Source organism: Ovis aries, chromosome 9 (genome assembly GCF_016772045.2).
Source record: "Ovis aries strain OAR_USU_Benz2616 breed Rambouillet chromosome 9, ARS-UI_Ramb_v3.0, whole genome shotgun sequence".
Classification (NCBI taxonomy): domain Eukaryota; kingdom Metazoa; phylum Chordata; class Mammalia; order Artiodactyla; family Bovidae; genus Ovis; species Ovis aries.
In genome coordinates, this window is record NC_056062.1 from 4,327,260 (window position 1) to 4,350,624 (window position 23,365).

The 23,365-nt window shown below is 38.1% G+C and overlaps 1 protein-coding gene across 1 annotated transcript in view; it reads right to left on the reverse strand.

Moving 5' to 3' along the window:
• Nucleotides 1-23,365, reverse strand: part of COL19A1 (collagen type XIX alpha 1 chain) — a 488,172-nt gene that overhangs the window by 448,225 nt on the left and 16,582 nt on the right. The window contains exons 3-4 of the mRNA XM_042253848.2: nt 10,193-10,267; nt 9,281-9,380 (exon numbers count right to left, since the gene is read on the reverse strand). Of these exons, the coding sequence (XP_042109782.1) occupies nt 9,281-9,380; nt 10,193-10,267 (175 nt within the window). The remainder of the gene's footprint in view (nt 1-9,280; nt 9,381-10,192; nt 10,268-23,365) is intronic.

A 23,365-nucleotide genomic window follows, 5' to 3' on the forward strand; every position in this document is an offset into this window, starting at 1 on the left:
ACTTTCTAGAATGTGTAGGATTTCATTGTGCAGAAATGGTGGACCACTGTGACAGCGAGAAATGAATCCGCAAAGGCAGGTCTGAGCCACACTTAGGTCACTGGCATTGGATGCAGGACAGTGGTCGCCAGTGACTTGGAAAGAAACATTTCCACAGTATTCAGGAGTCCTAGTCATATCTGAATGGGTTACGGGGTGTGTGAGGAAGTGAAAGTGGTCAGCTGCATTCTTCCTTTGGGCAGTTTGGGAGGAATAGGGACTGTCAAGGGAACATGTTTCTAGAACAAGGAAGAATTAAATATGTATTTGCAGATTAAAGGGACAGGATCCTTGTGAAGAGGGTATCAAAAACAAGAGCAAAGGGGAGCATGTATGGATCAAGGTTCTTAAAGGAGGTTGACAAGGAGAAGATTAGGAGCACAAGTGAAGGGGGTTAACCTTGGAAACTGGAGGTTCCCCTTGGAAGAGGACAGCTGAAGCAGAAAAATTCCAAGGTGGAAAGCCCAAATTGAGATGGTTCAATTAGGAGAAATAATTGTTAACACAACATCTGGTCAATTCAGTCTCATAGTCAACCAACCAGATGTTAATTCTACATGGCATGATCACGTGTGTCCACATAAGTTAAAAGTTTAACTGAACCTGTGATTGCTTCCAAATTACACAGCCGGTGTGAGAGAAGTTATTAAAGTCAATTATTTGAATATAATGCTTTTTCATTTAAAATGATAAAACCTTTAACCTAATCTGGAAAATGTATTTTAGGAAATGTTAAGTGCTAATTAAACCAAGGCATGGACAAGGTATTACCATACTGGTGTGAGTCACATAAAACAACACAAGAAGCTTTATGACTTCCATGCTTATTTTCTGATTAGCCTTTATGGTTAAGTTGAAAGAATGGAAGTGATAATAAATTAATGACTTATTAGTTGACACAATGATTTTTCTTGAATTGACATAGATTTCAAAGTTTATCACTGAAATCATAATTGTATCTTCCTATCTGATTCTGTGTCTGAGAATGAGGATTAGACTGTCCAGTGCTATTTCATGAAAGAGGAAGTCCTGTCAATCAAAAAAAAATCTAAAGCTATTCTCAAGCACTAGTATAGCAAAACATCATATATTACTACAATCAGTGCTCTGGTTAACTCATAAATCTAAGGTCATGCTTAAATTTGGGTTTATAGCCATCGTAAAATCAGTACATTTGCCACCACTAAAGATTAATAGTGAATTAATCTTCATAGCACTTTTATGGGGCAAATAAGATTAAAGATGACCCAAGGATGTGCCTCGATGCTTTCTTTCCTTTATATTCTGGAAACCTGCAGTGCGCATTCCACAGATACATATATATAACCCACACCCAGGCAAAGTCTCTTTGCTGTTGTCCCTTATAAGATTTAATTCATAGGATAAAAAGACAGGTGAAGTAAAAAATGTAATATATAATCCAACCATACAAGTACATTTAATTAATGACTGTCAAAGTGGCCCAAGTAATTACCAAAATAGGACACCTTAATTTTATTACTGTGTGCTAAAATCTGCATTATTATGACTCCTAAGTAGTAGATTTAACTGGTACTTCACTATTCTCAAGATAAGTGGCATAAGGATATTTAAGATAATTTACATGTAATTATCTATAATTGAAAAGAAGATAAACTCTAGAGATCTGCTGTACAACATTATACCTCTAGTCAGCAATGACATATTGTTCACTAAACATTCATTAATATAGTAGATGGGTCCCTGGTGGCTCAGATGGTAAAGAATCCACCTGCAATGCAGGAAACCTGGGTTCAATCCCTGGGTGGAGAAGATACCCTGGAGAAGGGAATGGCTACCCACTCCAGCATTCTTGCCTGGAGAATTACACAGAGGAGCCTGGTGGGCTACAGTCCAAGGGGTTATAAAGAGTTGGACATGACTGAGTCACTAACACTTTCTTTCACTTCTTTCAAGATGGTAGATATGATAAATGATGTGTCCAAAATAAAATAAAACAAAATAAATTAGATATGAATGTTGTAGAATCTATATGTGCTCGCCAGACTCCTCTGTCCTTGGGATTCTCCAGGCAAGAATACTGGAGTAGGTTGCCACACTCTCCTCCATGGAAAGGTTGTCTTTCCCAACCCAGGTAGAATCTATATAGATATGATCAATTTTTACCCCCAAATATTGAATTATATAAAATTATATAAAAGTCAATTATATAATTACATAAAATCTGAAGGAGGAAAATCCTTACTTAAATTGATGATAATAATAAATGTTTCTGTTAAGTGGACATACAAAACTGATATTTCACATTATATTATATTTTAGAAGTGTTGGAAGAGGTCATTGACAGGATTTGCCCACCAGATGACCTGTGAGCTGGTCCCGGGCAACCAGAGGGACCACCAGAGGCAACCCTCTCCCCTGTCCTTGGAATGTACTTTTCTGCCTGCCGTTTCCATGGTAGAAGTTCTTTCAAGGGTGCAGCCTTGAGAGAGTAATGTGTGACTGAGACCATCTGGAGAGTGTACATGACTGACCCCCATGAAGCCTCTACATAAACTGTGATTCTGGCCAGTGGCTGTAGAGATCTACCGCTGTTGTGGCATGCAAGAAAAGCCTCACATGTAAGTTGCCTTGCTCAGTAAACCTGCAGACTACCCATCTGGGTTGCTCTGCCCTTTTTTGCAGTCTCTGTTTGCCCACTGTGTACAGGAGCCAATTTCAGATTTCATCTGGGGAATATCTGTGGTTGTGAACCAATAAATAACCATCTCAACATAAGCTGTTAATGGAATGTACTAATACCCCTTAGCAGATGACACCACACTTATGGCAGAAAGTGAAGAGGAACTAAAAAGCCTCTTGATGAAAGTGAAAGAGGAGAGTGAAAAAGTTGCCTTAAAGCTCAACATTCAGAAAAATAAGATCATGGCATCTGGTCCCATCACTTCATGGGAAATAGATGGAGATACAGTGGAAACAGTGTCAGACTTTATTTTGGGGGGCTCCAAAATCACTGCAGATGGTGATTGCAGCCATGAAATTAAAAGATGTTTACTCCTTGGAAGGAAAGTTATGACCAACCTAGACAGCATATTAAAAAGCAGAGATATTACTTTGCCAAAAAAGGTCCGTCTAGTCAAGGCTATGGTTTTTCCAGTTGTCATGTATGGATGTGAAAGTTGGACTGTGAAGAAAGCTGAGTGCCAAAGAATTGATGCTTTGGAACTGTGGTGTTGGAGAAGACTCTTGGGAGTCCCTTGGACTGCAAGGAGATCCAACCAGTCCATTCTAAAGGAGATCAGTCCTGGGTGTTCTTTGGAAGGACTGATGCTAAAGCTGAAACTCCAAAACTTTGGCCACCTCATGCAAAGAGTTGACTCATTGGAAAAGACTCTAATACTGGGAGGGACTCGGGGCAGGAGGAGAAGGAGATGACAGAGAATGAGATGGCTGGATGGCATCACCGACTCGATGGACATGAGTTTGGGTGAACTCTGGGTTTGGTGATGGACAGGGAGGCCTGGCGTGCTGCGATTCATGGGGTCACAAAGAGTTGGACACAACTGAGCGACTGAACTGAACTTAACTGAATATCCCTTAATTTTCTAGAAAAAGATAAGAAGCTCTTGTGATAGAGAAGCAAATATTTCCATGCATTCTTAAAATCTGTATAATACTCTTAAAATTATTTTCTATCTAATATATAAGATTTGACTAAATTGCATTTAAAAGAATGAAATAATGCCATTTACAGTAACATGAATGGACCTAGTGATTATCATACTAAATGAAGCAAGTCAGAAAAAGAAAGACAAATACCACAGAATATCACTTATATGTAGAATCTAAAATATGACACAAATCAATTTACCTATGAATCAGAAAAAATAGGCTCACAGACATAGAGAACAGACTTGTGGTTGCAGAGGGGGAGAGGAAGGAGAGGAGGGATGTATTGGGCATTTGGGATTAACATATATAAACTATAATATATAGAATGGATAAGCAGCAAAGTCCTGCTAGATAGCACAGGAAACTGCATTTAATATCCCATGATGACTCATAAAGGAAAACAATGTGAAAAAGAATTTAGTAATATATATGTATTACTGAATCATTTTGTTTTATAGCAGAAACTAACCCAATATTGTAAATCAACTATACTTCAATAAAAGAAATTATAAAAAATAAAATAAAATTTGGATAAGTTGTATGATTTTTAAAAATTTATTAACTGTAAACCTATCAGCTTTTTCCTTTGTCTTAAGAATGTATGATTTAATGACTCACTGCACATTTCTGGTATGCCAATCTATAGTTTAGGAAATACAGTGACAGAAAAATTATAATAGAGCAGAACAAATCTGACTCTACATTGGATCTGTTTCTTTTACTTTAACCTTTGTTAAAGGTCCTAATGCTTTTGCTGTAAGTTAATATATTTTTTTTTAAAATGTTACCTATAGCCTGAAATATACACAATAGCCCATTTTCATGAGTCTAACCTTTAAAGGTATAGTGCTTTTCCATTCATACAGAGATAAAGAAGTTGCAGAACAGAGAATAACATTTGCCTTGCTGAGGGTTTATAGGAACACTATGAAACCAGACCTATGGACAAGAACAAAGGATTCCAACACCAAGAAGTCTGCAACAACCAGCACCACTCTCTCCCTTTTCAGTAGAAAAGAAGCTTGAACTCCACCTCAGGTAAGACGGTTCTTTGGGACACTAGTCCACCGTCTTCTCTCACCTCATTGGCTTGCTGTGCAGCGAGCAGTACGAGTTTGGACTGGTTAACAGACTTATGTGCAGCTGTCAGTCAATCTCATGTAAACAGCTGGACAGCTTGTTGCTAAGTCACATTTCATTACATGGGAAACTTCCTATGTAGAATGCCCCAAATGAAATCCAAGGAATGCATAAATATTCATTTTCTATAGTTTAGTGAAATGATGCAGTAATCCTCCCAAAATTTTCAGCAATGAGAAGCTTCAGTATCTGAACATAATTTTGAGATTTAGAATTTAACTGGTTTTGAGAACTTGGAGAGGTCCCAAAGAGTAATAAAAATTAAACATGGTTGGAAAACTGGCTCTTATGAGGGAAGGAATGAAGATACTGAAAGTCAGCCTGGGTGTGATGCTTAAGGAAGCATAGCTTTTACGAGAGGAGTTGTGGGCTTTGAGTCCAGCAGCCTATGCTCAAATGAGAGAACACAGCTCAGTTTCTTCTCAGGTCAAGGCAAGAACAAAGTGTAGCTTTTCTTTGCATTGTGTATCTTTCCTTTGCATTGTGTATCTTTCCAGCAGGCTCTGGGAAGGCAAGATTACACCTGCATCCTTCTCCAGGGCAATCCCAGAGCCTGAGGAAGTGCTCAGGCCACTGTAAGCTAGTAAATGTTAAATGAAAGGATGAGCTTTGGACTAGACTGGATTCATTTCAGTGACTTATTAAATGCTCCCTCTTATTCAACCCTTAGCAAAAAAGAAAATTTCAGGAACTCCTAAAATACTTTTTATAGTAAGCTACAACTTTTATTTATAATTGTTACAAGTTTTGAGTTAAAACACAGAACTTAATAACAAAAAATCTAATGTCACTGAAGAAATTGGGTGATATCTGCATATCAAATGCAAACAGATGGGTAAAAATGATGGAAAATAATTATAAGTATAGAGAAAGATCTCTAAAAACAAGCTTGGATTTCTACTAGAAAAATAAATCTTATGGATTTTTTTGGCTCAATAAACATTTACTGAATGAATGAACACGTGAAAAATAAACAAGGAGGCAATGAATGAGTAAGTGGTGGGTCTTAACTGGCCTCTTTAGTTAGAAAAACAGAGGAAACAACCTTCCGCTACGTTGTAGTGTTATTTAATATAATACAATAATAAAAGTCTGAGCATAATGTGAAGGTTTGTGTAGAAAAGATATACCCATAGTGTAAATCACTCAATACTAGCAAAGACTGGGGGCTGATGATGCTCTGCAATACACATAACAGTTTTCCCATATTTAGGAATATTTCCAAGGGAACTGTTAAGGCTTAAGATGCCAGAACAACTTAAAAAAAAAAAAACAACTGAAAATCTTCTTTAAAACTCTGTACATTTTCTATGTATATAGTGTGGGGTTTCCTAGTTGCTGAAGATTATTATGTATTACAAAACGCAAATGAGAAGACCTTCCTCCAGCTCATTTTTTCCATGTAAAGCTGTGAAATTAAATAGACCTTTACTTCCAGAATGCAACCACCAGTTTAATGAAAGGGACAGAGAGACAACTCCTCTTCACTGGAGATGTATTTGTTTGTAACAAAAGCAAAGAGGACCATATCAATTATTCCAACTGTTTCTAGCTACACTATCCAAGTTCATAAAATCTTACTAATCCGTGCTGATTATTTTTTTCACACATAGCCTCATTCCCGCCCCCCCCCCCTCCTCTTGGGCACTGTTTCAGTAGCAAAAGCCACCAACTCACATGAATCATCCTAAGTTAGAGAAGCTACAGACTTGAGACATATGTGAACCCTCCCTTCCCCCCTCTTTTTGCTAATGGGCCATAACACTCCAACATACTGAACTCAACAGGGCCTCAGAATCCTTTTCAACACATTATTCTGGACAGACACAAAACCTGAGAGATAAGGCTGTTAACCATCCTTGAGTTCAATAATAAATCAGGAAATTCACTTTTTCTGTTACATTTTAAATTTATGTATTCAACTACTAAGACATTTTTATTTAAAAACATGCTTATATATAAGCAACTAATGAAAGAATCGTATTAAACCAAATAAATAAGGTGCTTCATACCATATGCATGTTTTATGAAATTTCCTCTCAAAACTTCACCACTTTCCCTGATAATTGCCAAAACACAATTTAAAGATAATCAGAGCATGATCATCTGGAATATTGCTCTCAATGTGTATAGAAATCATTATTTCTTCTACATAACCAGAGATATGTAACTTGTAGATAAAAAAAAAAGTGGGAATTTCCTCCAGAAAGATGATTCTAGAGAACTAGGTAGCAAGCCCCAAATACTTATCATTTCCTATCTGAAGGAACACTGAAGATGGACATGAATTGAAAAGAAAACCAAACAGTTCATCAGATGTTCTTGCACCTGTGCGACCTTTCTGGGGACAACAATGTTTACCTGAAGGACCCTTGCAAGAGCTGCCTTTGGGTCCCCAGGTTAAGCCTGGCTAAAAGCACAAAGTGTCCATTGGGTAGTGACCAACAGTTCACAAGATATCTCCCCTCCTAAACCTGGAAGATGCCAGAACAATAAAAAAAAAAAAAAAAAAAAAACAAGCTCAGGCATAGAAAAAGTCCCAATTTCCATGTGAATTAGCATCTGCCTTTTCACATGCTGATTCTGCAAGACAGCTCATTTACAAATATATAAATAGCTGCAACTTTACTCCAGTCTCATTGAAAAATCAAGATGGCATCATGTGAGGGAAGCATCCTAACATCTTTGGCTCACAGAGCAAAATGTAAGTGGAGATGAGCCAAGCTACTTGACACTCACTAGTCAGCTTAACCAGATCCCCTCCAGTTTCCTGCAGTGGAGGGACCAGAGTTCTCCTGTGCGGAGCTGGAGAATTAACTTACATTGATTGCCCAGCAGTTGCACAGTGCTTTAGAGCCCAAAATCAAAAAATAAATTTCAAGTCATACATAGTATTTATTACCACACATACTCAAAAGAGAATGGCACTGTCTAAATGTGGCAACAATTTTCCAATGTAGCTACTTCAAATTGTCACTCCTATACTTTGGCCACCTGGCCAGAATTAGAGGGGTTTAAATTATCAGGAGAAGGTGAGAGAGAACATGTATTTTAATTTTTGGAAAAGGATTTATTGCCTTTCTTAAATTCATTAATTAAATTTATGTTTAAGAAACATCTAAAGCAATATATATGAAATACAAGAGACACAAATGGACTCTTCTTTACTGCATATGAATACCCAAACAGGGAGCTGTCACGCCCTGAGGGTTTAATGCGTGCGTGTGAAGCCACTTTCAGGCTTGAGACACCCACAAGAGCACCGGTCTGTACAGTGACATCTGCTGAAGTTCTCCAGCAGACAATCACCATTACATCCCCTGATATCAAATTACCCTCTTCCTTAGCCCTCTGATTTCTTACCAATTAATGAGCAGTTTACTTTTAAGGAACCATATCATTAAACTAAAAGTATCTAAAGGATCACAAAATAGAAAATTTAAAATAAAATTTTCTCAAGGAGTTAGGAACCTGGTTAACATGATACTTCTGAGGATGGGCAATGAGATAATTAATGCTATTTCTCTTTGAGAATTTCAAAGCTGAGATTCTCAACAACTCTACCTCGTAACTCAAATATTAGAATATTCATCAGGAAGTGGATGAGTCCATGTGTGTTTTCACACAAAAACATCTGTGTTGCATATTAAACCAAGCAGAATTTTATGCTTTACTCATTGCAGTGTAGTCATACACTGGAATGTTCATCTTGGACTCAAAGGCTGAATATCAGAACCATATATGTTCTATCTGCCTTCTTGATGACTCAGGCTTTCTGATTTACTGTTGATCCATCCTCCAGTTACCTATAGTCAACCATATGATGAATTATTGCCTTGTATAATTGCTGACCAATTGGCAATATTTAAATGGAAAGTGATTCTTTTTAGTCTCATTTATCAGAAGTATAATAAAGATAACTAACAATAAAAAAGCCTTAGGTAAATCCATTTTGAAATAAGTATCAAGATAAAAAAGAAGAAAAAGTTTTTTTATCCTACTGTTTATACAACATATACAATGAATAAGGGGTAAATTCTTTTAATTTATCATAGAGGTTATCTCTATGCATGAAGCATGTGGAAACAAATATAATATCAGTCTTTTGTCTCTAAGTCTACGTTGGTCTTATGTTTCAAATTCACATTTTAAAATCTATTTTTGGTTAGTCTACTTAAACATAAATAATATTTCTTCAAAAATAGATTTAATTACTATTTTATAATAATCATGCCTCTATCTATACATGTAAATTAACACCACAGAACAAGATCAGTTTGCAAAGATTATTAAAAACCACAGTATAAAAATATCACATTTACTACAGCATTCAAATGATTGTGATACTGTCAAGATAAATTTTTATTTTTAAACAAGCTATTTGGAATCTCTTTAGAGAGTAATTTATATGGTATTAAAAAACATAAAGAAAAATTATTATTTTACTTACATGGTGTCTCTAATAAGAAGTGAACTTCCCAATTTGAAACAGGTTTTATCACCTTCACAAAACACATGTCTCAGAGAAAATCGCTCTGCTAGGTCAAAACCTGTGAAGTGTGACAAATGATTTAATCCAGCAGTTTTATTAAACATAGTCAACTGACAGAGATACTAATTTTTAAATAGGATTCTTTTGTAGTCATTATCTGCAGATTGATTATTTCAGGTTAAATCATAAATTTCTTGATTTCCATTTCCTCTCTTTAGGATATAGGAAGACAAAATATATTTCAAAAGATTCAAGCATTAATTTTCTTTGATCTAGGAATGATTCTAAATAATCAGAGTAGGTTATTGTACCAGCTCTGATAGCTAAAGATAGAAAACTAGTTAAATAAAAATACTATACCCATACAATTGAAATCTAAGCAGTCTTTTTAAAAATATTATGCTTTAGAAAAAAATATGTTGGTGTGGGAAATGTGTGGATTTCATATGCAGTATATAGATTGTGACTACGTGTGCATGAGTCAGAGTGGAGGGAGGGTGGAGAGAGAAAACGGAGGATTAAAGGGAAAAAGAAAGAGAAAGAAGGGTAGGAATGTTCCAAAATGAGAGCCATCGGCATCTTCTTTCCCATACATTTTCTTTATTTCACATTTTCTACAATAGATACGACTTTTATAATTTCAAATAACTTTTGTTCTCCAAGAGGTTGAGTTGTTGGTCATCAGGTTAAACAATGCAGAATTCTGCTCTCAGAAATTTTTGTATATCATCTGCCTGCTTTGCTCTTAATTTTATTGATATTGGTCTTATCATCTTAAATTACAATGTCAAGGAGTCACCTACAATACACAACATGTTTGGTTATAATTTTACACAAAAATGCTTCCTTGTGAAAGATTATCATGCTTACCTGAAACTTCAGGTTTATCTCTGTTGTCTTGTGTAAACTGGCGTCCCTCTGTTCTCAGTATAGGACATTGCTTTTCTATTTAAAAAAAAAGATTGAGAATTTTCAGTACATCGCCTATTGTTTTTCTTTGAATAAATGTGAATCATTTAATACAATCAGAAATCTAAGATAAAATGGAAAGAAATTAAATCCTTTTATTAAATTTCTTTTAAACGAGGATAAGAGTATTACCCACTTAATTGCATGTTTATGAGAATTACACGTGGTTATATATATGAAGAGGAGAAGGCAATGGCACCCCACTCTAGTACTCTTGCCTGGAAAATCCCATGGACAGAGGAGCCTGGTGGGCTGCAGTCTATGGGGTCGCTAAGAGTCGGACACGACTGAGCGACTTCACTTTCACTTTTACTTTCATGCGTTGGAGAAGGAAATGGCAACCCGCTCCAGTGTTCTTGCCTGGAGAATCCCAGGGATGGCGGGCTGGTGGGCTGCCGTCTATGGCGTCGCACAGAGTTGGACACGACTGAAGCGACTTAGCAGCAGCCGCAGCAGCATATACATCAAGTGTCTGGAATACAGACAATGCTTGTTAGTCTTAGCTATTGTTAGAATTTTATTGCTCTAATATTATAATTGCTACAATGTATTTGACAGTAGGAAATTAGCTAGTTTTAATATTGTTAAATTTTCATATTCAAAGTATATTCTAATATTAGAACAAGTGAACTACTACTATTTTAACACAACTTCTATTCAGGTTTTGGTATTAGTGATATTAAACTTTAGAGCAGAAGGAGACTGTAATGAACTAAATGTGTCCCTTTCCAAATTCCTACACTGAGGTCTTAATCCCCAGTCTGATGGTATTTGGAGGTGGAGCCTTTAGGACGTGATTAAGTTTGGATGAGGTAATAGGGGTGCAGCCCTCATGACAGGATTCATATACTTTACAAAAACTGGAGAAATAGGAGTTCTTTCTCTCCACCTTGTGAGGAATTCAGGAAGAGGGTTCTCACAAGAACTTAGCCAGGTTGGCACACTGATCTCAGACTTAGTCTCCAGAACCGTGTTAAATAAATGTCTGTAGGTTAAGCTCCAAACACTATGGTATTTTTGTTAAAGCAGCCTGAAATAAATTATTAAAATAAAACTAAATAGCAAAAGCAGACTCTGCTATACTAAAGTGGTCTATAATGAAAAATAAATGAGATAAAAATCATTGCTGCTGCTGCTGCTGCTAAGTAGCTTCAGTCATGTACAACTCTGTGCAACCCCATAGACGGCAGCCCACCAGGCTCCTCCATCCCTGGGATTCTCCAGGCAAGAATACTGGAGTGGGTTGCCATTTCCTTCTCCAGTGCATGAAGGTGAAAAGTGAAAGTTAAGTTGCTCAGTTGTGTCTGACTCTTCGTGACCCCATGGATTGCAGCCTACCAGGCTCCTCCCTCCATCCATGGGATTTTCCAGGCAGGAGAACTGGAGCGGGTTGCCATTGCCTTCTCCAAAAAATCATTGAGAAAATACTAATTATGTGTTGAGGCAATTAATGATGTTCAAAGAAATGATCAAGTTTGCTTTCACTCACAGTGGATTCATTGCATCCCTATATACTAATATAATACTATACATGTATACACTAATTTCTTATTATCTGGGGTATATTTAAATTTAATTCAGACTACGGTGACTGCAAAAGTGAGTTAAAGTGACTGTAAAGAAAGCTGATCGCCGAAGAATTGATGCTTTTGAACTATGGTATTGGAGAAAACTCTTGGACTGCAAGTTGATCAAACCAGTCAATCCTAAAGGAAGTCATTTCTGAATATTCATTGGAAGGACTGATGTTGAAGCTGAAGATCCAATACTTTTCACCATCTGATACAAAGAACTGACTCACTGAAAAAGACCCCAATGCTGGGAAAGATTGAGGGCAGGAGGAGACGGGGACGACAGAGGATGAAAATGGTTGGATGGCGTCACTGACTCAATGGACATGAGTTTGAGTAAGCTCCAGGAGTTGGTAATGGACAGGGAGGCCTGGTCTGCTGCAGTCCATGGTCCATGAGATCGTAAAGAACTGGACATGACTGAGTGACTGAACTGACTGACAGCAACTGCAGTCACAATGTTAAAAGATGCTTGCTCCTTGGAAGAAAAGCTATGAGAAACCTAGGCAGTTTAGTAAAAAGCAGAGACATCACTTTGTCGACAGAGGTCTATATAGTCAAAGCTATGGTTTTTCCAGTAGTCATGTATGGATGTGAGATTTGGACTGTAAAGAAGGATGAACACCAAAGAACTGATGCTTTCGAACTGTGGTGCTAGAGAAGACTCTTGAGAGTCCCTTGGGCAGCAAGATCAAACCAGTCAGTTCTAAAGGAAATCAACCCTGAATATTCATTAGGACTGATACTGAAACTGAAGCTCCAGTACTTTGACCATATGATGCAAAGAGTAGACTCATTGGAAAAGACCCTGATGCTGGGAAAGATTGAAGGCAGGAGGAGAAGGGGACGACGGAGGATGAGGCGGTTGGATGGCAACATCAAGACAATGAACATGAGTCTGAGCAAACTGTGGGGGACAGTGAAGGACAGGAATGCTTGGTGTGCTGCAGTTCGAATCAGACATGACTTAGTAACTGAACAACAAGATTCTAGGAAATTAATAGCTATTTCAGGCATAATTCCAGCCAGTTTTTATAATAAGCCAACTGTATAACTAGAAAATTCTTAACCTAAATTGATGAAATATTTTGTCATCTTACAATCACAACCTTATTTTTCCAAAAATTCATGTTTTCTGAAATTCATGTTTGGGTTTAATGACCTCAAAGTTTTTATGACACTGAGATGAACTGCAGAAAATCAAACTTTCCATGGAAAGTGGAAACTACTCATTCTCCTGGTCAACTGCTCAGCCTCTCAATCCTTCACTTAACAAATGCGTCGTAGACTTCAAGGGTGGTGACATGGCCTCAGCTTAATATACCTAACCAGAAGGATAAATCAAGTTATAAATAGTGGAGAAATATCAATAACCTCAGATATGCAGATGACACCACCCTATGGCAGAAAGTGAAGAGGAACTCAAAAGCCTCTTGATGAAGGTGAAAGTGGAGAGTGAAAAAGTTGGCTTAAAGCTCAACATTCAGAAAACGAAGATCATGGCATCTGGTCCCATCACTTCATGGGAAATAGATGGGGAACAGTGGAGACAGTGTCAGACTTTATTTGTTTGGGCTCCAAAATCACTGCAGATGGTGACTGCAGCCATGAAATTAAAAGACGCTTGCTCCTGGAAGAAAAGTTATGACCAACCTAGATAGCATATTCAAAAGCAGAGACATTACTTTGCCGACAAAGTTCCGTCTAGTCAAGGCTATGGTTTTTCCTGTGGTCATGTATGAATGTGAGAGTTGGAAGAAAGCTGAGCACCGAAGAATTGATGCTTTTGAACTGTGGTGTTGGAGAAGACTCTTGAGAGTCCCTTGGACTGCAAGGAGGTCCAACCAGTCCATTCTGAAGGAGATCAACCCTGGGATTTCTTTGGAGGGAATGATGCTGAAGCTGAAACTCCAGTACTTCGGCCATCTCATGGGAAGAGTTGATTCATTGGAAAAGACTCTGATGCTGGGAGGGATTGGGGGCAGGAGGAGAAGGGGACAACCGAGGATGAGATGGCTGGATGGCATCACTGACTCGATGGACGTGAGTCTGAGTGAACTCTGGGAGTTGGTGATGGACAGGGAGGCCTGGTGTGCTGCGATTCATTGGGTCACAAAGAGTTGGACACGACTGAGCAACTGAACTGAACTGAACTGAACTGAACTGAACCACTTAATCAGAAGTATAAGATGTGACACACACAATTAAGACATATAGCACTGAGTACTTTTAAAGAATATTTAGCTACTTTGGAAACTCCTATCTCAGAGATCTTAACATGATTACAAGCCCTACATAATAACAAAACTGGATATTTTGTAAATGCTGCCCATTTTTTTAAGAAAATTGAAGTCATATCCATTTTTATCTGAGTTCATCATCATTTTTATAAAAACTAAATATCCCATCAAGATCTCTGCACTGAAAACTAGACGGTGTTGTAGAGAGAAATTAAAATCCTAAATAACCTAATGGACTAACCAAGTATTTAGACTGAAAGACTCAGTATTGTTAAGATGCCAATTCTCAATTTTATCTCTAGGTGTAGTTCAGGACCAATTAAAATCCCAGCAGGTTGTGTGTGTATTCCAATGTGAATGTGTATGTGAAAACTGACAAGCTGATTCTCAAATTTAAGTGGAACTGCAGAAAAACTAGAACAGCTAAGACAAAACTGAGGAAGAAGAAGCCAGAGGATCTACAGCATTGTACACCAGGGACTTTTATAACATAGTGCTGGTGCACATATAAACAAATCAGTAGAACAGAGAGTCCAGACGCAGACCTGTACACACATGGTCTCCTGATTTACCACAAAAGGGCTAGTGCAGTTCCAATGGGAAAGGGATGGTCTTTTCAATCAATGATTCTGGATCAATGGAATGTCAGTGTGGAACAAAACTGAACCCTTACCTCACACCATGCACAGAAATTAACCAGAGATTCTCTTAGACATAAATGTGAAAGGTAAAACAATAAAAGAGTACAGAAACATGTAAAATCTTAAGGAACTGAGGGTAGAAAATGTTCATTGATAGGGACACAGAAAGCACAAAAGGTTGACAAACTGGCCTTCATTGAAATCTTAATGATCAAAAGACAATGTTAAAAGAGTGAAAAGGCTATCCAGTGACTATTACAATATGCATATCCAACAAAGGATCATATCCAGAACATACAAAGAATTTTCACAACCTGATTAGGAAAAGTTTGAAAACCCTATCATGATAATGTGAAAAAAAAAAATAAATAAATAAGCAGTTCACAAAAGAGAATATTCATATTGCCAACCTGCACAGGAAAAGGTGCTCAACGCCATTAGTAATCAGGGAAATGCAAAGCAAAATCACAGCGAGACCACTAAACGCCTAAAAATTAAAGAACAGCACAAGTGCTAATGAGGATGAGGAGCAGGAAAGACTCCCTGTGTTGCCGCTGATGGGAGTGGAAATCAGTACAACCACTTAAGAAAACTGGTAGCATTTCTTAAAGCTAAATAATCATGAACTCAAAGACCTGGAACGTCAATAACCCAGGAAAAAGGAGTACAGAAATGGTGTAAAAGGCTCTTTTAGAAGGGAATATTCCTCGCAGCATTAGTCATAAGCATCTAAAACTGGAGACAACCAAATGCTCATTGACAAGAATAAATAAATTGTGGTATATACAATGAAAAAGTGTAGCAATAAAAAAGAATGAACTACTGCTGTATGCAATGACCTGGATGAATTTCATAGATATAATAAGTGGAAAAAAACACCATTCTCCAAAGAATACAAACTTTAGAGTTCCATTTATATGAAGTTCAAGAGATTGTATGACTTATCTATATCAGAGTACTGGTTATCTTGGTAGGGTGTCAGCTGGGATGGGATCCAGGAAAGTCTTCTGCGGTTCTGGAAAGTTCTATAATTGGATCTGAGCGGCAGTTTCACAGATGTATAAATACATTATGCAAAAATTCACTGCACTGTGCACCTAAGATTTGTGGACCTTTGTGTGAGTAATACCTCAACAGAGTGAGGAAAACAGCTTGTCTTTGAGAAAGCACTGTAAGCTAAAAGTAATTTTTATAAAACAAAACACCAAAATTGTGATCAAATTTTTTACAGTGACCTTGAATGACTATATGACTATCGTAAATGAGGTTAACTTTAAATTCTTCACAATGTATATAGGGAGACTCCAACAGATGATTGGCAAGCACATATCCAGACCATGGAAGGAACTTCCTACTATGATGCATTGGTAATGAGTGGAAGGTATGTTAGCTTATTGCCAAGTTGGAAACAGTATATATCTTATTTAAATTCTTCTGCAGACTTAATGAATATATGATGATGCCAAGATAATACACCTGTCACTTTGAAGTAAATAAAATTGAACATTTCCAGTAATATTTATGAAAATGCTTTTCACTAAAGTCTTCAGTTTATAAAAATCAAATACAGCTTTATATCTCTAGTATGTGTTCTGTTATGAAAAGCTGAACAAAAAAAAATGAAAACTAAATGTTAATTTAAGTGAAGTAAGTCAGACAAAGACAAATATCATGATATCACTTTATATGTGGAATCTAAAAATATGATACAAATGAGCATATTTACAAAACAGAACTGACCCACAAACACAGAAAACAAACTTCTACAGTTACCAAGAGAGAAAGGTGGGGAGAGATAAATTAGAAGTTTGGGATTCATATATACACACTACTATATATAAATGGATAAACAACAAGCACCTACTATATAGCACAGGGAACTATACTCGATATCTTATAATAACCTATAACGGAAAAGAATCTGAAAAAGAATATGTATATATATGTTTATATATATATGACTTTTCTGTACACCTGAAACTAACACAATATTGTAAGTCACCTATATTTCTGTTGAAAATAAAACAACTAAATGTTAATTCCTTGGGTGTAAGACTCAAGGTACAATAAGTTGTATGCATGGGTCTCATGGTTCATTGCATAAAAAAGGCAATCCAATAGAAGCAGATATTAAAAAAATTGGATATGTTAATTTCTTTAAGCAATGACACACTTTAATAGAAAGTAAATCATACTTTTGGGGTAAATGTATCTTGAAGGACTACTGATAAGACCCAAATATCCAAGCATTCTATCAGATAGACAGAATTTAGGCAGGTTGTAGCGTTTCAGGGCTCGTGGTAACCTTTCAAAAGTAATTACTTAAAATTCACCCACAAAAGATGCACGACTTGGGGGCCCTTAATCAACAGATCTTTTCAAATGTTAATGCAGAAGTCTTTGGCAGATTTATCTTAAGATGCTGTCGGTGACTGTCAGACCCCCTTTCTGTCTGACTTAGCTTGAAGGACCCGGGCAGTTCCTAGGGTTGGAAGGATACTGCAAGGGGGCAAAGCATCAGACAGGAAGGTTAGGTCAGATTTGGGAAAGATTATCTGATTTCATTGAGATTATCTACAAAAATTACATATATTTTAAAAAGATCTTTATCCTTCTCTTCCTCTAAAAATTAGAAACCTGAGGGCCTGAGAACTAGTCATTTAAGAGAAGTTATGTGACTTCCCCCCAGATTACACAGTGACTTGATGGCAGTGATTAAAAATTCATTCCCCATAGTCCTGTTTTCCCCCTGTGTTGTACATGCCTCTCAAAATCACATTCCAGACAAGCTGAGTACCTATGATATTCTCTTTATTTAGTAGAAATGTATTTTGTCCTCGCTCTCAGTTTGAAACATGTGCTTGAAAAAAATCACTTGTTCCCTTAATCTCTAAATCCTTTTCCTTGTTCTCACCTGCTGACTTGGCCTCCTATGCAACTGGTAAGCGTTCTAGTCCAGAAACTAGATCACATGCCTTTCAAAACATATTTTTCCTATCATTGCTCTGGTCTTTCCATGCCCACTTATATGTAAAAGTCGTCAGTTTGGTATTCATGAAAGGCAGTTTGTATTCCTTCTTTCTCCTCTCAAATAGCACAGGGATGGAAGGGATTACATGGGAGCAACTTGTGCAACACAAGAAGGGAAGGAGGGCATCAGCTGCCTCCTGAGAAACTGCAACATCTCTCTCTCTTGTCTGTTTTGACTGCTTTATTTTTTCTATTTCTTCGCATCTTCAGGAGTACACATACTGTGTTATGGAATTGTGTGTGTGAGTTGCTTAGTCACGTCCGACACTTTGCAGCCCCATAGACTGCAGCCCACCAGGCCCCTCTGTCCATGGGATTCTCCAGGCGAGAACACTGGAGTGGGTTGCCACCTCCTTCTCCAAAAGGAATTATAGAAAGAAAGAAAGTGAAGTTGCTCAGTCGTGTTCAACTTTCTGTGACCCCATGGACTGTAGCCTACCAGGCTCCTCCATCCGTGGAATTTTCCAGGCAAGAGAACTGGAGTGGGTTGCCATTTCCTTCTCCAGTATTATGGAATTATTACCTCTATAATCACAGTTGAGTCTGTCCAGTTTCACAGGCGTTCTGTTTATCACTCTTCTTTTTTATTGAGGTATAGTTGATGTACAATGTTATATGTTTCAAGTGTACAACATAGTTGTATAATTTTTAAAGCTTATATTCCATTTATAGTTATTATAAAATATTGGCTATATTCCAAGCACCAATGCTTATACTTGTAGCATATTTTATACATAATAGTTTGTACCTTTTAATCTCCTACCCCTGTATTACCCCCTCTCTCTTCCACTGGGAACCACTAGTTTGTTCTCTACATCTGTGGGTCCGTTTCTTTTTTGTTACATTCGGTAGTTCATTTTGCTTTCCTGATTCTGTCTTTCTCTGTCTGACTTATGGGCTTCCCAGGTGGCGCAGTGGTAAAGAATCTGCCTGCCAGTGAAGAAGATGCAGGCTTGATCCCTGGGTCAGGAAGGTTCCCCAGAGAAGGAACCGAAAACTGGCTCCAGTATTACTGCCTGGAGAATCCCATGGACAGAGGAGCCTGGCAGGCTACAGTCCACGGGGCATATCATTTAGCATAATACCCTCCAAGGCCACCCATCTTGCTGCAAATGGCAAGTTTTCATTCCTTTTTATGGCTGAGTGTTCCATTGTGTGTGTGTGCACGTGCTTGTGTGTGCGTAACTGCTTTATCCTTTATTCTTTACCCATTGATGGACACTTAGGTTACTTCCAAATCTTGGCTACTGTAAACAATGCTGCTATGAATATTGAGGTGCATGTATCTTTTCAAATTAGTGGGGTTTTTTCACATATATACCCAGGTGTGGAACTGTTGGGGCATGCGGTAGCTCTGTTTTTAGTTATTTGAGAAACCTCCACACAGTTTTCCACGACAAAGTTACATTCCCACCAACAGCGTACAAAGGGTCCCTTTTCCCCACACCCTCGCCAACATTCGTCACTTGTGATCTCTTTGAGGGTAGCCATTCGGACAGGCGTCACTCTTGTTTTCTAACAGGTATTAAGGAAAGTTGTTCTCTTTACCTTTACTGACAAAACTCATGACACAACATTTGTCTCAGGATTACAGTTGAGGAGAAGAACAGCAGTTTACCACAGATGCAGAACTAGCTTGTATTTTTTTCATAAATGGATCAAAGTAAGAACTTTCAGGTGCTTTGCATTTTTTTAAGGCTGACAGAGGCCTTTCTTTTGATTGTTACTAGTTGTCCTTAGGACCCCTGTACACTATACTTGGCTAATACCTCTGATAAAGGATTATGGAGTATCCTAGGTTGGGAGAGAAACAATGGTTAACAAAAAGAGGTAAAGAACATCAGACCAGAATATAACCAAAGAAATATGGAAGAGTGACCACACAAGAAAAAAACCACAACACAACTATTTTAGCAAAGAGGTAACAAAGGGGTCACAGAACCTTCGCTGTTTATTTTTCGTCCAGAGCTGTTCCTCCAAAGAAGAATACTTGGTTAGAAGCTATAATCTTTATTTAAAAATTCTGAAGCTTTATTTAATAATTGTGGTTAGGAGCCATAATCTTTATTTGATAACTGTGAAGCTTTCCAGCACTTTAAAAATTGAGGCGTTACAAGGTACATTTATCAGCAGTAGGACTTGTGTGTGTGTGCGTGTGTGCGTATGAAAGTCATTCAATCGTGTCTGACTCTGCAAACCCACGGACTGTAGCCCGCCAGGATCCTCTGTCCACGGAATTCTCCAGACAAGAATACTGGAGTGGGTAACCATTCTCTTCTCCAGGGGATCTTCCTGACCCAGGGATCGAACCCATGTCTCCTGCACTGCAGGCAGACTCTTTACCCTGTCTGAACCACCAGGGAAAGACTCTTAACCTCGTACCATATGGAGTATGAGAAATTCTTCAAAACATAAAATAGAATTCTCTATATAATAGCATACCTCCTCACCTTGTTTTCTGTTTTTATTACTTTTGATGGTAATTAGTACACTTGCCTGAGATTAAGGAGCGTGCCTGCGTGAAGTCCCTTCAGTCGTGTCGGACTCTTTGCGACCCCATGGACTGTAGTCCACCAAACTCTTCTGCCCATGGGATTCTCCAGGCAAGAATACTGGAGTGGGTTGCTATTTCCTCCTCCAGGGGATCTTCCTGACCCAGGGACAGAACCGGTGTCTGCTACTTCTCCTACATTGGTGGGCGGGTTCTTCACTACTAGCCCTGGTCACTCAGAGGGTAAAGAATCCGCCTGCAATACGGGAGACCTAGGTTTGATCCCAGGGCTGGGAAGATCCCCTGAAGAAGGGAAAGGCTACCCATTCCAGTATTCTTGCCTGGAGAATTCCATGGGCAGAGGAGCCTGGCAGGCTATAGTCCATAAGGTTGCAAGGAGTTGGACACAGCTGAAGCCACTTAGCACAGCACATCACTGAGAAGCTCCTAGATTAAGGAGAGTGGAGGAGAAAGAGGAACCATATGACACATAAGCTTCTATCATAGAGGAAATTTTTAAGAAAGTGATTAAAGCCAGTCTGGAGCTAATGCATGCAATATATATTTGTTAACACAAGTCTCTTCCCCACCATTTTTTGACAACTGAGCTGAAACGGCCACCTTCAAATTGTTTATCTGCTGTGTGAAAACACTCAAGTATGCCTTATAATCTCAACATAATGGTAACACTGTCCAAAGACTATGAAACCACTAATTCTGAATAGCTTCAGGATTTTAATTTTCAAGGTGTTATTGAATCTTTCTGTATTATTCTTGATTCCACCCCAACTGGGCCAATATTGCAGGTAACCTTTAAGTACTCCATTGAGTTCAGTAAAGCAATTAAAAGACTCGAATTATCCTTCGTATATTTAAGTTTAACAGCAGACTGTTGACAACTTCACAGGCTCCAGAGTTGAAATCCTAGCCTCTCCCTCAGATTTGCTATATTTTATTTTTAGCTGTAATCACTTCCCTCCGGTAAATGGTTAGTGACCACACGCACAGGTCTGCACATGAGGAAACTAAAAAGGGAATCTTGTGTGTGAATCAGACACACGAGACACGAGAAGAGCCCCTGTCAGGCCAGGCTCAGAGTGTCATCCTCTCCAGTAATCCTCATGACAGGCTGTGCTGACGTTTTCAATTAATGCAAATTATACTTTCAATCAAGTAACTTCCACGGCACTTTTAGGGTGAGTTGTTTCACGAGCACCTCCTACCAGACAGTCTAATAAAATCAGCTCTTCATCTTTAGTCATTTCCCTCCATGCTTCAAGTTACATAAAGCTTACTAGACTTTCGATCAACTTGTAATTCACACCTAGGAAAATCTTTCAGAAAGATTAATTTCGTAGAGTAAATTGAGCCAGAACATATGCATTCCAATTTCCCCATATACAGTAAACCTGATTAAAGAATTGGGATAGCAAAGTACAGGAGCATCACATTCAAGGAAATCCCAAGGTTGGGGAGCTTCAGTTCTGCAAGATGATTACGTTCTAGAGATCCATAGCGAACAATGCTGTATTATACACGTAGAAGTGTGGGGCTCCCTGGTGGTTCAGTGGTAAAGAATCTGCCTGCCAATGCAGGAGACACGAGTTTGACCCCTGATCCAGGAAGATCCCACACGCCGTGGAGCAAAGCTCCTTGCAGTACAACTACTGAGTTTGTGCCCTGGAACCCATAAGCTGCAGCTGCTGAGCCCACGTGCCACAAGTACCGAAGCCCATGCGCCCTGGAACCTGAGTTCCGCAGCCAGAGAAACCTCTGCAATGAGGGGCTCGTGCACCGCAACTGGGGCACGGCCCCCACTAGCCACGACTAGGAACAACCCTTTGCAACAACGAAAACCCAGCAGAGTCAAAAATCGATAAGTAATAATACATTTTAAAAATAAATAAATGGAAGGTCACATCAGCTATAAAAATAAAGAAATGTTTTACCGGGGTAGAGCTCATGGTAAATGTTCTTACCCCTCCAAAAAGAGTTATTAAAGTGTAAATTAATAAGTAAACAAATAAAAAATGAAAGGAACCTGGCAGCATAAGGTACAAGAGACAATTATCAAAAAGGTGAGTGTTTCTTTATTTTCCTAAAATATAGGGCATTAGATTCACCTGGGAAGCTGGTTAAAAATGTCAATTACTGAATTCCACCCCTGGCTGCCCTGCATCATAAGTGTCTCTGGAGTGGGACCAGAGAATAAATACTCCAGATGATCCTTATTCACACTAAACCTGGAAAATCATTTGTGTAGATCCTTCAGATCATCATCAGGAACACTTGTTACACACTAGCATGTGCCTGGAAACTGATTCACTCACCTTTCTAGCCAAAAAAGTCCTATCCCCTCTGCTTAAGTAATTACTTGCATTACCTGCTATGTCTCTTAAAATGAAGAGACATTATTAAAAAATTCAGGAGAGTAGCAACATTATCAGGATAAACTCCCTGCTCTATGTACTACTTTTTGCCATGAGTCATTCCTGATTTTTCTGACAATAGAAAGTGCTCCCCCACCCCAAAAACGTAGGAGAGCCACAGGATGCCCTTGGTATGGTGTTAGCATATTCAAACTCCCATGCAGATTATTTTATGAAATGTACCCCCTGCCAAATTAGTGACAAATCATAAAGACTTACAAAATATTCAAGAGACATAGATGTGTTATATCTTTATAATAGATTGTTATAAAAGTCTCAAAAGTCTCTACTGGGGTGCGTCATAAACCTGTATATACCTTGTTAGCCAAAATTCTGAAAGAAATATTCAAACGAATAAGCACAAGACAACTCATACTCTCGGGACATATCATCATATGTGACTATTGTCAGAATTCATCATGTGTGGTCATTTGCACAAAAGTCAAGTCAAAGCTTCTTTTTGCTTAACAAATGGCCTTTCAGCGTATCTAGTTAAACTTTATAATATAGAATGCATCTAGTTCAGTAACTTACACATACTCAATGTTCAAGAAAAGGTTTCCAAATTAGCCACTTGATCATTTCTAAAAATCAGAAATGGAAATAAATATTTCAAATTGCCTTCAAATCCTTTGGAAATATTATGAGGTTGATAATTTAACAATTGCAAGT